The sequence below is a fragment of the Tetrao urogallus genome (assembly GCF_951394365.1).
Source record: "Tetrao urogallus genome assembly, chromosome: Z".
NCBI lineage: Eukaryota > Metazoa > Chordata > Aves > Galliformes > Phasianidae > Tetrao > Tetrao urogallus.
Genome location: NC_136816.1, coordinates 64,638,339 through 64,657,402, shown reverse-complemented (window position 1 = coordinate 64,657,402; position 19,064 = coordinate 64,638,339). Strand labels below are relative to the sequence as shown.

Genomic DNA, 19,064 nt, shown 5'->3' with positions numbered 1-19,064 from the left:
AAAGTACAAGGTAAACGCTACCTCTGAGTACAAAAACCATGTGCCTGAAACAGAACTGCCTCTAACTCTTCTATATGGGAGTGGTGATTTTAGGCACCAATTGTGCTTAACAGAATTCTGCAGTTTTATACAGTTGCTCATGCAGACAACTTCTATTTTCGTACAGAGGCTGTCCTCTTGGTTCAGTTATATATGTTTCTCAGAGTAGAGTGATGCCATGTAGGTTTTTTCCATTTTCACGTTTAAAATTTACTTTCAGTAGAGCTCAGTGTCGTTAGAACTAAAAGTCTTGATTCTGCTGCGTCTTAAAATTCAATGCTTCTGTAGCCTGCTGCAAACTCATGAGCAGCTGGAAGTTCAAAGGTTGGTTTCCTGTTGGTTGACATTTCCTCAAAGCTTCAGTGTGGTTGCCTCAATTTGGGCTTTATTTTCATAAAGCTTTTAGGACACTGTCAGTGAGCCTGCCCTTTTGCTGGATCTAAAATGAGTCAGTATGTTTGTAAGTTATTATTTGGGGAAATGAGGATGTAACTTGTCTTTCAACCAAGGTAGAAGGTTGAAACAGCCATATAAATTCCAACCATAAATCCTGATTCATTTTAGTAGATAGTCGTGGGTCTCTGTGATTATCTTCACCGTTTTCTGCTTTTCTATTCTGTGACTTGTTTTTTGTTTGAAAACTTCTGTACCCTTCACAATCTTCCCCAGCTTCTGTGTGTTGGAACTGTTTTGCCTGTGCTCTATTATTATTTGGTACCTCTGTGTGGGCTTTTTGTTTTTTTTTTTTTTTTTTTTTCTTCCCAGCCTCTGTTCCAAGAGGAAGATGGTCTGTTAAGCATTAGGGTTCGTTCTCCACAGCAGGTCAAGGGAGATTCAGCATTACCTTTAAAACTTAGGAATCGAAGTCTAGTTACACAGGCACCAGCTCAGTTGACACAGTGTAGCTAATCTAAAGAAAAAAGAGTCTTGGGCCAAACCCAAAGTCTTTGAAGAGCACCAATGTGTCATAACCCGTCTCTTTCCCTGGAAAAACAGTCCACGCTGACAGCTTGACAGGAATAATGTCGGATGTGAAAAAGAGCAGGAGCTAACTGTGCACCAGGAGTGCGTCTGCGAGGAGTCCAGAAGTGTGGCTGGGTCACACAATGCGAGGTTCACGGGATCACACTATATCCCGAGCTGGAAAGATCTGAGCCTAACCTGAGCTCAGCACCGCCACTCATAATCCTGTGAGGAGCTGCGGCCGCCCTCAGCTCCTCTGCTCTGGGCCCAGCGCACCCAGCGCCCTCAGCCACCCCTAACGCTCGTTGCCCTGCAGAGCCTCACCGCACTTACAAGGCTTCCTTGGATTCTCTCCACCCGGCCTGTATCACAACACCGCGGCGCCATTCCAGCGCCACCCGCAGCCCCGCTCGCAGCCCCGCCCGGCCCCAGCCGCCCAGCTCCGCCCCCGCCGCCGCGGCTCCTCCCGGCCCGCGCTCCGTACGGCCTCGCGGCCGGCTCCCTGTGTTCCCGCCCGCTGCTCCGCTCTCGCTGCCGGCCGGCTCTCCTCCCCGCCGCCATGAGGTGCCACTACGAGGTGCTGGGCGTGCGGCGCGACGCGGCCGAGGAGGAGCTGAAGCGGGCCTACCGGCGGCTAGCGCTGCGCTGGCACCCGGGTACGGCGCTCCGCAGGCCCGGCCTGCTGCGGACCTGAAGGGGAGGCCGGGCCGGGCCGGGCCGGGCCGGGCCGGGGAGAGGGCGGCCGGGCCGCGTGGGGAATGGAGAAGCTCGCGAGGGGATCGGGGCTAGTGTGAAGGCCCGCCCGGTCTGGGAGTAGTGGGCCGGGGCTGCGGTCCCGTGCCGTGTGGCGGCGGCGCCTTTCCTGTTTGTGTGAAGGGTGCCGCTGTCGTGCTTTGAGTTGTTGACGATTAATTAATTTAATTTTCGCAGATAAAAACCTTGAGAACGCTGAGGAAGCTGCTGAACAGTTCAAGTTAATCCAGGCAGCGTACGATGTGCTCAGTGACCCTCAGGAGAGAGCCTGGTGAGTAAATCCAGCCAGTGGGCTTGAAGATACTTTTGTGTGCCTGTATTGTTTCTTGTATTTTGTTTGTTTTCTGTTGTCGTTTGGCTTTTTTCCCTTCCCTTGCTCTCACAGCGAGGACTTGGAGTTCTCTACTCCTTGGCTTGGAGGTCTGGGCTGTAGGTTGGCCCTAGCAGTGCTTTGCCCTGCGTTAAGGATGGTTCCTTTCATGGAATCGTTTGAGTTGGAAGACACCCCTGAAGGTGACCTACTCTGGCTCCCCTGCATCAAACAAGATTACAGCTAAATCTGTGTGCCCAGAGCCTGGTCCAGCTGACCTTGATGGTCTCCAGGGATGGGGTATCTCACTGCTTTCTGCAGGGTGGTGTGGGATGAGCGCTGAGGAGTTGCTGGGGCTGGCATTGCTTTCTGCCTCACAGGTGAGAGTTGTTGGTATCCACCTGCTCATCTGTGCCTCCTTTGCCTGTGTTCCAGTAATGGTCCTAGTTTGAAATATGCACAAACATCTCTTTGTAAGAGACTGTGAGTTTAAATGTGTCATGGTTCTATGTTTTTGTTTTTGTTTTGTTTTTTTATGGTTTCAGTATTCCACATCAAAACATCATGTAGTGTACGGGGCATTAAAGTGTCACTGCCCCAATCCCAGGTACCTATCCCTGTACATTACAGCAGTCACGGGATCTGACCCTTCTGGGTGGGGGGGGGCACTCTCTTGCTGCCTGGCAGTGGGTGCTGGAGGGTGCTTTCCTAGCCGTTCCAAGCTTTTCAGGTTTGAATCGGTCCCGGGAACTCTCTCTCTCATCTTGTCTGATTTATTAATCTCAATTTCAATTAAATTGTATTATACTGTGTTATTTTGTATTCCAATATTATAGTAAAATAAGTTTTCCTCCATAGATTGTTGGCGCTGCACTTTTCCTCCCTTCCTTCCTTCCCATTTTTTGTGGGACTGGGGTGGGGGGGGAGGGCAGAGGCCTGTCGCCCCTGTTGCGGACATAGATTGATCCGGTCAACTCCGTGACAAAATGTTCTGCATAACTTGTTTTTCAAGTGGGCTGAAGCATCCAGCTTATGAAGCCAGGAGCACCTCCACTAAATTTGTCCTTCTATAAAGGAAAGTAGTTTTTCACTTCTAATATGATAGTTGGTGCTTGTTTTTTCCTTTTTTTTTTTTTTTTTTTTTTGTTCCATTTTCATTAGTATTGGGTATTTTGGATAACGTCCTACCTGCTTATGAAAGCTCATAAGCAGCTCATAAGCTCATAAATTAAGCAGCTTGCTTAAATGTGTTTTGGGAAGTTGCTGTTACAGATATGATAGTAAGTAAAATGGAGGTCTGGAGGTAGTGTTTATTGACTCAGCCCTTTTTCTATCTGAAGACTTGAGTATGAAATGCAGATTCCAGAAAGTGAGGTGCATTGAGGCTTAGCCCAGCAGCAGCACCATGCAGCCCTTCACTCACTCCCCCTAGTGGGATAGGGGAGAGAATTGGGAAAACAAAGATAAAAACTGTGGGTTGAGGTAAAGACAGCTTAATAACTTAGAAAAGGAAGGAATAAAAAGATGATAGAAGAATATACAGAACCAGTGATGCTCTACCAACTGCCAACCTCTAGCTGACTAATGCCCAGTCAGTCCCCTAGTACGGCAGCCTCTGGACCAAACCCACATCCTGTTTGGTTGTTCAGCATGAACGTGATGTGGTATGGAATGTTCCTTTGGCTGTTTGGGTCAGCTGTCCTCGTTCTGTCCTTCCTAAGTTCTTTGTGCATCCCTAGCCCCTCACTGGCAGGGCGGTTTGAGGATCTGAAATATCCTTGGTTCTGTACAGCACTGCTCAGCAACAGCTAAAGCATTGTAGTGTTACTGACATTGTTTTTCTCCCAAAGCCAAAGCACAGCATTGTACCAGATACTATGAAGAAAATCAGCTCTATCCCTGCTGAAACCCTGAACAGCTACACTTTGAATAGGAAAGTTCAGTTGAAAGAGACCTTGGCAGATCACCAGGTCCAAGTGCCTGATCACCAGGCTAACTAAAAGTTAAAGCATGTTACTGAGGGCATTACCCATGTACCTCCTGAACTCTGATGGGCATGGGGCATCAACTGTCTCACCAGCAAGTCTGTTTGAGAGCTTGACCATCCTCACAGGAGAGAAACTTTTTCTAATGGCCTGCCTGACACTTCCTCAGCTGCAGCCTTATTTGTGATGGCGGTGTGATATTCCCAGTTTATTTCTGGAAAATTGAAGTTTCCCAGAAGGGTGAGGTTTACTGATGCAGACATTTCTAATTGCCCATAGAATGACACATCCATGCCATCATCCTGGATGTCATGATGCAATAGTAGGCACTCACAACTATATCTGCTTTGCTGCCTGTCCCCTTAATCCTCGCCCAGAGGCTCTTTATCATTCCATCTCTAATAGCTATGACTGCACATGGAATAGTTTCTCCCTTACATACAGCCCAGCACCTCTATCTTGCTAACCCTGCCTGTTGCTCCTAAACTGCTGATGACTCTCCTTCCCAGCACAGCAAATGTGGAGTGAAGCAGTACACGTGCTTTTACACGTTACTTGTGTTTTATTGTTATTGGAGAGTATTCATTTTCTTTACATTATTGGTTTTTGCCAGGTATGATAACCACAGGGAAGCCCTACTGAGGGGAGTGAATGGGGACTATCAAGATGATAGTTTGGATCTGCTGCGCTATTTCACTGTTAGTTGTTACTCTGGATATGGAGATGATGAAAAGGTAGGGAACTAATTCATCTTTTTAAGAAATCAATTTAAATTTTTTGAAAAATGTTGTGGTTTAGCCCAGCAGGTGGCTGGGCAGCACACAGTTGTTTGCTCACATCCCTCTTCCCAGTGGGATGGGGGAGAGAATAATAAAAAAGCAAAGTAGAACTTGTGACTTGGGATAAAACTACCTACTAATTAAAAAAAGGAAAATAGTTGTGACTGGGTGGATAGGCAGATGTATATAATATCTATAAGGTGACGCACAAGCAGTAGCTTACCAGCCCCCAGCCAATTCCCAGCTAGCCCCCCAAGCAGTGGAATTAGTGAGATGAACTCCCACCCCCTTCAAAACACCTTCCACTTGTGCCATATCATATGGAATATCACTTTGGCCAGTTTAAGTCAGCTGTCCTAATTCTGTTCCTTCCCAGCTGCGTGGGCCCTTTCCTGCTACAGGCCTTGGTTTTGTACAACACTGCTTAGCAGGAACTGTAAACATTGCGTTATTAGCATTGCTCTCCTAGAACCAAACAGCATCATACCAGACACTCTGAAGAATACAATTCCATCCCAGCTGAAACTATGACAAATGCCAGCATTTGCTTAGCATTGGGAAGCAGTGCATGGTATTGTTGAGCACAGGTGATAGTAACAGTTTTTCGCACAAATACAAATCCTGTGCTTGATGCCTGGACAAGCTTTAATTACTTTTTTTTGTCTGATAATTACGTACTTGTAATTCCTTACTGAACTGTGCAACTCCAAAATATGTCTGTATTATTTTTGTCCATTAAGTAGCGAAACATTCCAGTGCTTTGCAATAGTGAATATTTGGAAATGTCTTTCACAAGCTGGAGTGCTTTAAGCTGAGGAAAAATGATAGTGGTGCTTGAGGGAAGTGAGCTTCCAAAAATTTAATTTTGTGTTGTATTTTAAGATACTCATGATTTAAAAAGCTCCAGGCGATTAGGAGGACTTCTGCCAGAGAAAATCCCCATCCGTCTCTGTATTATTATGGTAGGAGTAAGTCAGCATCATCTTAACTTAAAAAGTAAAGATTTAGTTGGGGTATGTCATAGTCAATTTTGTATTTGGAACTTCCTCAAGGCATCGTAATGTGTAACCAGACTCTAGTCAACATTGTCTGCATGCTGTAAGTGTGTTTATTTTTTTAGTTAGATTTGGGTATGGATTGTTTGAGGTGTGAGAAAGACTAGCGAGTGCTTACAAGACCTTTCCCTCATTTTGAATTGCTTTGCAGAGCTGCAGTTTTTTTCTGAATGTTCTGTAAAGAAACACTACTTACTGTAACTGAGCATTTGTACATTTATTATTGAACAAATAATGATTTACTTCTTTTAAAATTTCAGGGATTCTTTACAGTCTACCGACATGTTTTTGAGCAAATTGCTAAAGAGGAGATGGAATATATGACTCACGAAGATATTGAAGAATTCCCTACATTTGGGTATTCCCACAGTGATTATGACACGGTAAGAGCAAGTATAATGTTGAACTAAAAGTAGCATGGCTGTCATTACTTTGTCTCACACTGAAAGCACAGAAAAAGTTCTTGGGTGACTTCTGAGGCAAATACAAAACCACATTTCTACTGTCTTTTCTACTGTAGTAACAGTACTGTACAGGTGGAGCCTGCATGGTGATTCATAACATTTAGACGAATCAGAATCATTGTTTCCTGTTGGACTATATTAGCAGTCAGATTTTTATTGGTAAGCTGTCAAGCAAAATTTTGAAGGGCTAATCATCAGTTATGCCAGTGAAACTTAAGTGCAGTGTGCCTGATGGAAGGCCTGAAAAAAAAACAGAGCAACAAGCATTCTCAACAAGATGTAAACAGAATAGTTCACCAGTGTTTTAATGCAACATAGGTCACAGCAAAGGATATTAGAAATTATTTTTTTAATTAACACATATAGTATTGTGCTTCATTTATGGAAACAAAGACTCACTTACTACATAAATGCCTGTTGAAAAGGAGAGACATTGTAGTTGACCTGCCATGTGAGCTCCTGCTATGGCACTCCTGTCATCTACAGTTATTCTGTAGTAAGATTTAATTTTCAGAATAATGCATGTCTGCTTTTGGGATACAGGAAAAGACAAATGGTTAGAGGACACATAAATTCTGCCCATCTAGTTTACCAATTATTTTTTATAATAGCTGTTTTCCTGGTTATTAACTGCACAGTAGCAAGACTTATAAGTATTCTGCCTAGCTTCCTGCTTCTCCCTTCATTTTTAGTAGTAGTATACTGTGTAACTGATTATTTATGAAATTTGAATTGATATATACCTCACAAATGAGAAATTTTGATGGTATGAACCTTGGTTGGAGTTAGAAACAATTAGTTAGTTTGACACTAAAGATGCCCAAATGGGTATTTTAATTTCAGGTAAAATTACACAATGGCTTAACAAATCAGTATCTTTCCCAGAAAGCATATATTTAATGTGTCTACAATTGCTAAGATCCATCTGTTCACAGCTTGAGCTTGGAACATCTTTTGGGAGCTTCCCATGTCAAGACTGTAGAATAGATATGGCTATAAACCAGAAACTACTTTTGACAATTAGTAGCTGCAAAATCAGCTGTAATTCTGGCACCATTATCATTAGACATCTGTCTTGTTCATGCAGTTGTGGAAGCAGAATACTCTTTTTTTTTTTTTTTTATTTATGGGATTAAGTGATTCTTTGAATTATATCATGGAAAATAGCTTCATTTAACCAGGAAAGCCATTATCTCTCTTACCTTATATTCAAAGATATGGTTGGAAGATAGCAGTGTTGTAGTACACCCACTTCCCTGTTTAGTAAAGGTGCTGTGGGAGAAGGAAAAAGAGATTTAGAAAGGAACTACAGAAGCTATATCAAGACTTCAGGGTCTGTGACATGAATGTTCTCTGATCCAGCCTTCTGAGTTAACTTGCAGGAGGTTTGGGAAGTAACTCAATCAGTGCCAGGCAGACAGGGAATATGTTCTTAACTCCATGACTTAACAAGGCTTCACAAGACTAGTTGTAGAGCAATTCTATGTAGAAACACAGTCAGCTGTGAGTATGTGCAGTAAGCAACGACCTGAGTGTCCAACGTGAGGTGCTTTACAGTGTCCAGGAGACTGGCAGGACAGGAGCTTATATTCAGGTGGCCACATCTCATAGCTCATAAAGCTGATGACGGGATCGATAGTTCACTCCTGTCATCAGCTGATGGCTCTGCATCCTGTTTACTCACTTTCTCTCATTTTGAAGCATAAATCTGAATAGTGTATCACTGCTTACATTGTTGGGCATATAAAGCTGGGTTCTAGTGACAGCAGAGAAGAACTGCATAGCTACTTATCTGCTAGAGGCCACAGCCTTGAGCCTTCACACATAGATGGGTCATTAGAAATTAGTGTTGAGGAGTTAATAGTTGTACCTCTGTAAAGAGAAGAAGAAATATTAATAGGAGACCTGTTAAGCTGTTATGTTGAAGTCCAGAACTTTTTCTGTGAAGTATCCAGAAATACAAAAACAGCAGTGCATGCAGGGATGTAAAGGAGTGTGTGCAGGATGTAGTAAAAAGAAAGTTTAATGAGATGAGTAATTAAAAAAAAAAAAAAAAAGTTTCCCAAATATGCAAAAATGCAGAAGGTTAGGAGTTATTTGGAGAGGAACAAAATAATAGAAAAGAAAATGATATGAACCAGAGTGGCTGGCACACCAGAAGTCGGTGCTGCCATTCAGCAGAACCTGGACGGAATACAGAGATGTATGGAGGGGATCCTGGTGAGGTTCAGCAAGAGTAAGTACAGAGTCTTGCACCTGGGGAGGAATAACTGTGTATGCTAGTACAGGTTAGGGACTGGAAAAGAGTTTGGTGGAGAAAGACCTGGGTGTCCTGGTGGACAGCAGGTTGGCCATGAGCCAGCAGTGTGCCCTTGTGGCCCAGAAGGCTAATGGCCTCCTCAGGTGCATTGGAAAGAGCATGGACAGCAGATCAAGGGACATGATACAACCACTCTGCTCTGCTCTGGTGTCACGGAGTTGATTAGGTCAATCTATGCCTGTGACAGGGGGGCAGTAGGCCCCTGCCCTTCCCTCCCCACAGCAGCCCCACAACATGGGAAGGAAAGAAGGGAGGAAAAGAACAGCATCAACAATCTATGGAGGAAAACTTATTTTACTATGATACCAGAATGCAAGATAATATAATACAATTTAGTTGAAATTGAGACTAATAAATCAGACAAGATGGGAGAGAGAGTTCCCGGGACCCAGTCAAACCTGAAAAGCTTGGAACGGCTAGGAAAGCACCCTCCAGCACCCACTGCAAGGCAGCAAGAGAGCCCCCCCCCCCAGAAGGGCCAGATCCCGTGACTGCTGTAATGTACAGGGACAGGTACCTGGAACTGGGGCAGTGACACTTTAATACCCCGTACACTACATGATGTTTTGATTGGAATACTGAAACCCGAAAAAACAAAACACATAAAACCATGACATCTGGTGAGGCCACATTTGGGGAACTGTGTCCACTTGGGGGCTCCCCTGTTCTAGAAAGACAGGGAAACTCTGGAGAGAGACCAGCAGAGAACCAGAAAGATGATTAAGGGCCTTATCTCCCTTCTGAGTAAAGGCTGAGAGACCTGGGGCTTTCAGCCTGGAGAAGAGAAAGCTGGGAAGGGATCTTATAAACACTTAGAAATATCTGAAGGTTGGATGTCAAGTGGATGAAGCCAGGCTCTTTTTGGAAGTGGCTAGCAACAGGACTGAAGGCAGCAGACAAGAACTGCAACACAGGAAGTTCCATCTGAAAATGAGAAAAAAATTATGGAGTTTGAGAGTGACAGAGCACTGGAGCAGGCTGCACAGAGAGGTTCTCTGTAGATATTAAAGACCCACGTGGATGCTTTCCTATGCAACTCTAGGGAACCTGCTTTAACGCCGGTTGGTCTAGATGATCTGCAGTTGTCCCTTTCAACCCCTATGATTCTGTGAAAAGAAAGTCATTATGTCGCTTCACTTTATCTGGTGTTTACTCATGAGTAGTAAATAGAATAAGGAAAGATGATTTACTGCTTCTTCTAATGTGAAAGCTAGAGGGTATCATTTTTACCTGCAGTTATGTAGTACAACAAAGCAGGAGTAAGTGCATCTTCACACAAATGCTCATTAAACTGAAAGTCACAGCTTCGTGATATTGTATATGATACATTAAAAAAAAGAAAAGCATTAATGAAGGAGAAATTGACTGGAGTTATTAAATGTTCTCACTTTCTCTGGAAGCAGATAGAATACGATGGGAAGAAACACTGTCATGTGTTTGCTTTTTTTTTTTTTTGGTTGGTTTTTGTGTACTGGTTGTTGGCTGCTGTTAGAAATGTATGGAGATCTTCATTGTAATTTGATGGGGTGGCTGTTCACAGTATGTGCTTATTTACACAATGTCTCATTCCAATTGTGCTTTGAAAGGAAAAGTACAGCAAGGTTAAGTATCTGGCTCTGTTGTTAGCACAATCCAATCCTATATGGGGATATGTTTTTAGAAATAGGCATGTGGAAGGCTGTTGATTTGAGAAGGGGTGAAATTTTAAAGATGGTGTTAGAGACTTCTGTAAACCTCGTGGAGATTTACTTATACTCTGGGTAAAAATCTTTGCCTGTAAGGAAGACACAGAAGTCCTAAGTTATTTGGTAAGTTTTTTTTTCCATGTTCCCCCTAATAAAGTGACTCCTTGAATTTTTAATTTTTTTATTTTAACAGATAGTCCACCCTTTCTATGCCTATTGGCAGAGTTTCTGTACTCAGAAAAACTTTGCTTGGAAAGAAGAATATGACACACGACAAGCATCGAACCGCTGGGAGAAACGAGCCATGGAAAAAGAGAACAAGAAAACCAGAGATAAGGCAAAAAGAGAGAGGAATGAATTAGTCCGTCAGCTAGTAGCCTTTATTCGTAAAAGGGACAGAAGAGTACAAGCTCACAGAAAACTTGTAGAAGAACAGAATGCAGAAAAGCTTAGGAAAGCAGAGGAAATTCGGAGGCAGCAAAAACTCAAACAAGCCAAGTATGTAAATATGGAAGGAAGTGTTTATCTTAAACCTGGAGAAACTATCAATGTCTACCATGATATGATTACACTGGCAGCTGTACATGCTCTTTTAACAATTCTTGACCATTTTCTACATTAGTTTTGGTTTCAAGTCAAACCTTTTTATTTGTTCTTAAATGAAAAGAAAGATCCCAGAAAATCAGGGAATAACCTGTGCACTGCATTACTGGCTGTAATAGCACAGAAGCCAGCATGTGAGGGAAGATCTAAGGAAAAAAGAATGTATGTTGGGGAGTGAAGCAGAACAGGACTATGACAACCTGGACTTTTACCAGCTTCATTTGCCTTGGAACTTTATCTACTAAAAAGAATGTATGAAAAACAAATGTAGTCTTGCTTTTCCTTTTAATTTGGTAGAGGGGGTCCTTTTAGTGGACTGAATGCACTTTTTAGTGCTTTTGCTTTTCATGAAATGTAAAGTAGATGAATGGGAGCCTGCCAGTCTGAGCAGAAGTTCTTCAAATTAGAAGTAATTTTTATCTGAAATAAGAGGAAATACTCAATTAACAAATACAATTAAGCTTAAATACTTAATTGTCTTGAAATTGCACTCCTGTAACATTAAAATCATAATTAAAATTGTAAATAAATAATTAAAATAAATTTAATAACTATTATTTAATAATTAAATAAAAATTAAAATAATTAAATTCATCAAAATCATAATAATTTGCATACATGTGAAATACATGTATTAGACATAATGCTTGGGGTTGGTTGGTTTATTTGTTTCCTGGGAGAAAAATGAAGCTTGAGGTATGTGTTCACTGACAAACTGGTTAATAATTCTGTACTCAGGACCCAGCTGTAGAAAATTCACCTGTACTGTGGTGCACTGACTGGTAGCTTGGATCACACTTGTTATTAGGAAAACTGGGTACACCTCTGTAACACAAAGCCAAGCAGTAATTTGCTAGTTATTTTTGCATTGCTGCACTGTTCATTGGTTTGGATCTTACAGCAGGTAAAAGCAGTTAAAGTACCTTTAAGGTTGAGCTGACTTTCTCTGTTGTGAACTTGACATTTACCATGTGCTCGTACATTTCCTGCATGAAATTCAAGCAGGATCCGCTTACGTTAATATCTCCTTACTAGCAGTGTCAGTGTGACCACTGGCACCGTAAATTACCTGCTCAGATTTCCATGCCCTACAAACAGTTCTTTGCTCCATCATAATAAATTCAGAAATTTCCACCTGAAGTACCAGAGAAGACCAAGCTATCTTTTAAATAATACTGTTTCTGTAATTCCAATCTAATAAATGCCACATAGAAATTACTGTATTTTTCTACTTAAAGGCTTGCTGAACAGTATAAAGAGCAGAGTTGGATAACTATGTCAGATCTGGAGAAAGAATTGAAAGAGATGGAGGCGCAGTATGAGAAGGAATTTGGAGATGGATCAGATGCTGAAGTTGAATTGGAAGGACAGGAGACAAAAGAAGGCGTTGAAGGTATGCGGCGTGGGGGTGTGAGCTGTATGAATTGTTCAGTGTGAGTACTGGCTCACTGCACTTGGAACCCCAGGTGCATGTGGTGAACGTCCCCTGTCTCCAACGCTGGTGTGCCAGGCTAGAAGCTGGGTGTCTGATGTTTTCCATCAAACATAGAATCATAGAATCATAGAATCATAGAAACATGAGAAGATGTAAAGCCGTTAGTTAGTTAAGCCGTTAATTATCTTGATCTCTCTGCATGTGAAAAATAGTGAAGAAGCTGAATGTCAATGTTGTGACTGTTTCCTGGGGCTTTTAATAGCAACTAACCTGAAGATTGCTCTTCTGACTTTGTCTCTTCGATCCCATTGATTTCTTCAGACAAACTGAATGATGTGGCTGAAGAAGCTGAATATGCTGATGATCTCTACTGCCCTGCTTGTGACAAAGTGTTAAAAACTGAGAAAGCGTAAGTGTGTCTGTATATAGCTGGAAACTTTTCAGCAGTGGTAGGGGAAGGCGTTGCTTTTTTAAAGCAACTTTTTAAAAAGCACTGTAAGAACTTTTTAGCTTCGCATAATAATGTCTTCTTTCCAGCTGAGACATTATCAGAGCAAAGCTTTCCATTCTTACTAGTGATAAATAATAGCCCTTTTGTTAATTTATATGTGAGTGTAACAGTATTTACTCAAATATACCTGCAGTAACTATTCAATAATCTTCATAGCATGAAGAATCATGAAAAATCAAAGAAGCATCGGGAGATGGTGGCACTGTTACGACAGCAACTGGAAGAAGAGGAAGAGAAATTTCCTGCGTCTTCAGATGATGTGAATGGAATGCATACCAAAGAGGAGGAAGAAACAGGAGAGGTGCCCAAACAGAAGTACTTAAAATTATTTATTATTTTAAATTTTATTATGAGTTATGATTTATTAAATCTCTGAGTTCAGAGGGAGCTTCTGACTGGATTAGTTGTTGTATTGGAACTCACAGTTTTGTGCCAATTTAAAATATTTCTTTGTATTGGAGTTCCAATAAAATGCATACATTAATTTGTCCAGATTCATATGTAGGGTATTTTTCAAACAGGGAAGCTTGGTGCAGTTCCAGCGTATACCAGTTTAGTTATGCTACTCTTTGTCAGTTGGATGCTTGCATAGATAGAAAATGAGTGTGCTTGAAAATGAATGGAACTTAATAAGTTATGTTGTACAACTTCCATTCTTTGAATGGACCAAGCGTAATATCAGCTGCCTTTTTAGTATCTTTAAGTTCAGTCTGAGCAGAATAAATATTTTGTTAATGCAGTAAGTAGATGATGAGAAGTGTTGCTTTCATTTCAGATGAGAATTGTTTTCTAGTTGTGGCTGCTATCTCTCTCATGTTACAGTGTTAAGAAAAATATAATTTGATACCTTTCTAGAAATTGTATTAATGTTTTCTTTTTTAAAAAAGTCTATTTTACATTCTTACCTTTCCAGACTCTCCAAGAAGCAGAAGAAGAAACAGAAAACAATGATGGTAGGCAATCAGACATAATGAATTTCAAAGAACTTTATTTACAACATGATTTTGTTTTATATATTATCGTAATACATCTCACAGACCTGACTTGAGAAGCATCTGTACAAACAGAATAAATGTGGTGCAGGTTCCAAAAAGCTTATGGGTTGAAATGTAAAGAAAGGAGATTGAATGGACAGAGAGAGAATGCAAGGAATTGATCAGCAAGACCAGCGGTGGCTCTGATGTATTAGTGACTTAACTGTTTGGTGATGGTCTTCTGCTTTGATTGATAGACCTGGAAGAATGTACTGTTTGTAAAGCAACTTTATTAGCATCCTACTGAAACTAACAAACACCATTCACTCCACCTCTCACTTGCATTCCAGGCACCAGTAATGCCAATCTGGCATGTTCCAGGATCCCATCTGTGCATGACAGAACAGATCTGTGCTGACAGGAGCAGGCTGGGATTCAAGAATTGCATGTCTGTGTCAGCCTTGAGTGTCAGGAACACCACACAGGGCAGACTGCTCCCTCTGTCTTTCTCATGCATGATCCTTTCCTACTTGTACTTCTTTCCTATTCAGTATCACTCAATCATAGTCATGAAACCACTGAGCTACATACACTACATCCCGCATCTTGCATGTTTTCCAGGATGGCCTCAGGGTTTTTCCCCAGCCTAACCCTTCTAGTGTTATGTGTTCCCCTTCTCTGCCCTCTCCTCATCATCATCTCTTATCAAGAAACTTCTCCAAGGCTTTCAATCAGCTGAATTTTTCTTGCTTCTCTTTGTTGGTTTTGCATTGTCCAAGTTGTATTGGCTTGCCCTTCTTGTTTCCATGCAGGCCATCAACATCTTATCCAACTCTGGCTTCTTCATTTCCTTTTCAGTTTCCCTGAAATTCTTTTTCATCTACTTTATAAATGTTCTGTGTAGGCACCTTGTCTCCCATCCTTCAGTTACGTGAAATTAGGTTTTTTGCAGCCTGGAATGTGGGCTGCACATCCGCATAACTGACCTGGAATTTTCTTATGCAGCGATCCTAGAAGCGTAACTTCTATCTGCTATCAGTCTTCACCGAGAGTTGAGAATTATTGTGATCTTTGGTTTTTTGCCTGGAGATAAAACTACCTGAGAAAACGTGCTCAGCTATCTATGTCTGCAAGAGTTACTGTAGGAGATGTAGTTATATTAACACAGTGTTACGTTTATTCTACTTTTGGAAATTGAGCTTTGCCTCAGATATGCATAGATATTGACCTCTTACTAAACAGTTGTTGACTCTGATTCTGATACATGGAAAAGGTAGCCAGAAGATAGGGAGGGAAGATACAGTGTGTTTTGCTTCAGTAGGTTCAGTTATTTTGGCTTAAGTGTGCTAATACAGATGTCTGGCACAGAAACCAGTCAAAATGTTAGTCAAAGTTAAAAACAAAGCCATTATGATGTGATGTGACATAGAGCCTTGTGTTCAAGCTCTTTGTGTAATTAAAAACACAGCTGGTCTCATCTTTCAGAAGAGAGGAGTAAAGATTTTGCTTGTTGGAATCCCACTGAAAATACAGTGTAAAATTCAGAGGCTTCATGGTTTTGTGTGTTCTCCCCACACACTCATGTTTTAAGGTAAATGATGATAAGCATAGTCACTAATGAGCATCAAGTAACTTTTATTTCTTCTATTTGGACAGACTTACGAGGACTCTCTTGATAAAAGTGCTGATGAGGAAACAATTGAGAAAAAGGAATTGCCCTGTGTGGAGAAAGACAGTGGCCCAGCTGAGCAGTCTGTAAATGATAACCAAAGATGTGCTGTGACAGAAGAAGCAAGTGCTACAGAAGATAATAGCCAAGTGAATGAAGCACAGAGTGAAGTGAAAAGGTGTGCTGACCATGTCATTTTATGTCATGTTTGATACTGTAACAAGCAGATCTTTCTCACCTGTGAATTTAGGGCTACTCCACTAAATCAGAGTTACATAAATACAGTACTGAACAAAGAGTGTTAGGATTTACTTTGGAAATGGTATTAGACTGCATATCAGCACTGCATCATTCACAAGTAGCTGATTCGTCCTTTAGCAGAATCTTGAGATTTTACGTAAGCCGCATGGCTTTCTATTTTGCTGGAACCACTTAGGTTGTGTGAAGAAAGAACAGTGACTTGAATGCAGTCAGACTCTTTAATTTGAATATTCTTGTGCACTAATCTTGGTTTCTCTTTGTCTGTCAGCAGCAGTAAGCCTAAGGGTAAAAAAGCCAAGGATGCAAAAAAGTCTGCTAAGGGATCTTCAGAACACCAAACAATGGTATGTCAAACTACTTACACTGTTTAAAAAAACAGGGTCATGTCATTACAAACAAAAAAAAGTTTGTTTTACCTCCAGTTGCCAAATTCTGTTCTAGTTTACTACTTACTTTTTAATAATAATAGGTTCTCTTTCTGTGATCTTATTAGTATTTAGGACACTGGAACATCAGCTCTTGTCTATGCAGAGAAGTGCAGGGCTAAATTTCAGGTCTAGGAGAGTGGCTAGAACTCAGTTATCAAAGCAGTTCAAACCAAAAAAAGTAAACATCTGAAGATGGCTGCTCTCAGCAGGCAGGTGGGAGACAGTACTGCCTGCATCTTTCCAAATATTGGTTCTTCCCAGAAGAACAACTCTTGTAATAGCTACACCTAAGGCATAAATTCGGCATACCTCAAACTCAAAATATTATATTTATAGTCTTGTTTACTGAGGTGAGATCAAAGTAATCTTTTTCATTAATTACTGTTGGTAAGCTTCTGCTGTATTCTTGGCTTTACTTGGCTCTCCTTAAAGTTTCACAAAGTTATGCTTTTAATATTCTGTTTTAATTGCCAATCAGCAATAGGATATTAATTAGAGAAACAAACAATTTAGTCACATTTCATTGTTCTACGAGTAGCTAGGTAGAGCCAATTGGTGTATTCTATTTATTACACAATGTATTTATTACACATCTCATACAAATGTGAACAGTTTGTTTTCTTTCATCTTTCAGAATGAAGTTCCCATTCACTGTGTAACCTGCAACTGTACATTTCCATCCCGAAATAAACTGTTTGAACATCTAAAAGCAACAGGACATGCAAAAGCAACACAGGCACTGTCTGTAAATGGAGCTGTTCACACCAGAAGCAAAAAAGAGAAACGTAAAAACAGGTAGAACTTTATTACTCTGACAGTCTTTAGAATCATACAAGAAAATTCTCTAAAACATTGAAAAGTGTGCATTGCCTATTCTGAGGTAAAGTGGGAAGGCAATCCCAGGTTTTGGTGGAAGAAACAAAAAGGAAAAAAGAAAAAAAGGAAGATTTGGAAGATGTAACAAGAAGAATGTTATCTCGTGAAGCAATTTTTGCTTTTGCTTGCTTTTACCATTTTTTCTTTACTGACTGAACTTGACCTACCCTTCTGACAGCTGTCTTGGTGAAGGGGCAGTAGTGATGCAGAGTTGCCTAGCATTCCTGTTGAAACTTGTGTGGATGGAGTAACTATGCAGAGGGAATACATTATTTTACCACATCACAGTTGTTTTCTTTACAGAGACAGAAAATTATTTGAGGCTAAGATTGGACTCTGCTATTTTGATCTTCCATCAAAAATGAAATATGAGCAGCACAAGTGGAAGAGTAACCATCCTCAGTGTCCCCTTCAAATTAAGCAGCAGACAAAAGGGGAAAGATGTCAGAGTTGGTTAATTACAGTTTGGACAGTCCCTGTTAGTTTTGTACGTGACCATGTGTGCTAAGGTGTTTGTACTGGGGAGGGAAATCCTGTGGAGGAGCCTTGCTGGAATAAGTGTGGGAAGGAATGGATGATGGCTGAAGTGTCAGTGTTAATGTGTATGAGTTGACTTGCACGCAGGGGTTCTGTCCCATGGTACATGCACACTCGATGCTGCCAATTGAGGAGAGAGTGGCAGGTGGTATGGATTGCTCTCCACATGTGTTTTGATTTCCTAATGAAAAACAAAATGGGAACTGGTATTATGTCTCTGTTTAAGTGTGTAATTAATTCATTCTGAATAACACTTAACAAAAAGAAAAGATGAACACCTGAGTTTGGAGTGCAAGTGAACAAAAGAGTTTTGCAAAACAAGCAGTCAGTGAAGTCAGAGAATCCAGTGTTCATGGAGGACTTGGGGATATGGTATTTTTAGTATACTCCTAGCTTTTTCTGTATTTCTCTCATTGTATTTTCTAAATGTAATGCTCTTGCCTTACCTGGGTTGCTCTGGCATTTCAGCTTATCAAAAAAAAGGGTGGAAACAGAACTGTTACTAGATCAAGAAGTTATTCAAACATTAAAACTTTCATCAAAGTAAAATGACAAATGTATAGTTCTTGCTAACAGACAACAATGCTACTTTTATTGGAGAGTGGAGAAGGTAACAAAAATTTTGTTTCAAAAGTGATTATGTTAGAAAAGTTGTACTTTGTTTCACCTATCTTTGCTAAACAACTACAAATCAAAAAGCAGCAGGAAGAAAAGCAAAGAGGTTTATTTATTTTATTTTATTTATTTTTTTTTTTTTGGAGAGGATGATGACTGGATTTGACATTAAAAATAATTTCCATAATTAGAAACTTTCAATTTGTGTGCACAGATTTTTTAATGTTGTAATTACATTGTATCATTGTGATAAAGTTTTAGCTCTGTTTGAGACACGCAGTTACATTCTGCTCAGAATGCTTCCTAGCCCAAGAGTGACTTTGTGTGAAATCTCATGTTATGGGGTAAGACTTAAGCTGCAAAAAAAACTTTTCAGTTGATTATTTTTGTTATTTAAATAAAATAAAACAATGATGAAGTATTGGTTTTTATGTATGCTCATGCTTATTGGGTGTAAAAGGCAAAGTTCTGGTAGCTGCACAGGTGACGCCGTGGAAGAGGTGGTCAGGGACTCCCCTGTATTGGTCACAGCTGGCTTTGCAGCAGTCCTACCACGTGCCAACGTTCAATCAAACAAGAGTTTGTATTGCCTCTGCTGAAAAATGTAGGTAAGAAATGGCAGCAAAGGAGACACAGGAACAAAGCTGGAACAAAGGAACAAATAACCTGTAACCTCACCCAAGGGGACTATAGCCTGCTAGAGAACTTCTGCTGGAGCGCAGAAAACCAGTGAGAGAAAAGCAGCAGTAGAAGAGTAAGGAACAAGGAGCAGCTGAAATAAACTATTGTGTTTTGACCATTC

At 40.9% G+C, this 19,064-nt stretch overlaps 1 protein-coding gene across 1 annotated transcript; it reads left to right on the top strand.

Annotated features, from left to right (window-relative positions):
- Nucleotides 1–1,561: 1,561 nt before the first annotated feature.
- On the top strand, nt 1,562–17,033 carry DNAJC21 (DnaJ heat shock protein family (Hsp40) member C21; the record flags this gene model as incomplete). The annotated part of the gene is made up of 12 exons (XM_079548149.1): nt 1,562–1,658; nt 1,933–2,026; nt 4,664–4,784; nt 6,145–6,267; nt 10,547–10,851; nt 12,195–12,349; nt 12,713–12,800; nt 13,059–13,217; nt 13,816–13,855; nt 15,533–15,723; nt 16,075–16,150; nt 16,869–17,033. 12 exons carry the CDS (start codon nt 1,562–1,564, stop codon nt 17,031–17,033), a joined length of 1,614 nt encoding a protein of 537 aa, XP_079404275.1.
- Nucleotides 17,034–19,064: the final 2,031 nt, after the last annotated feature.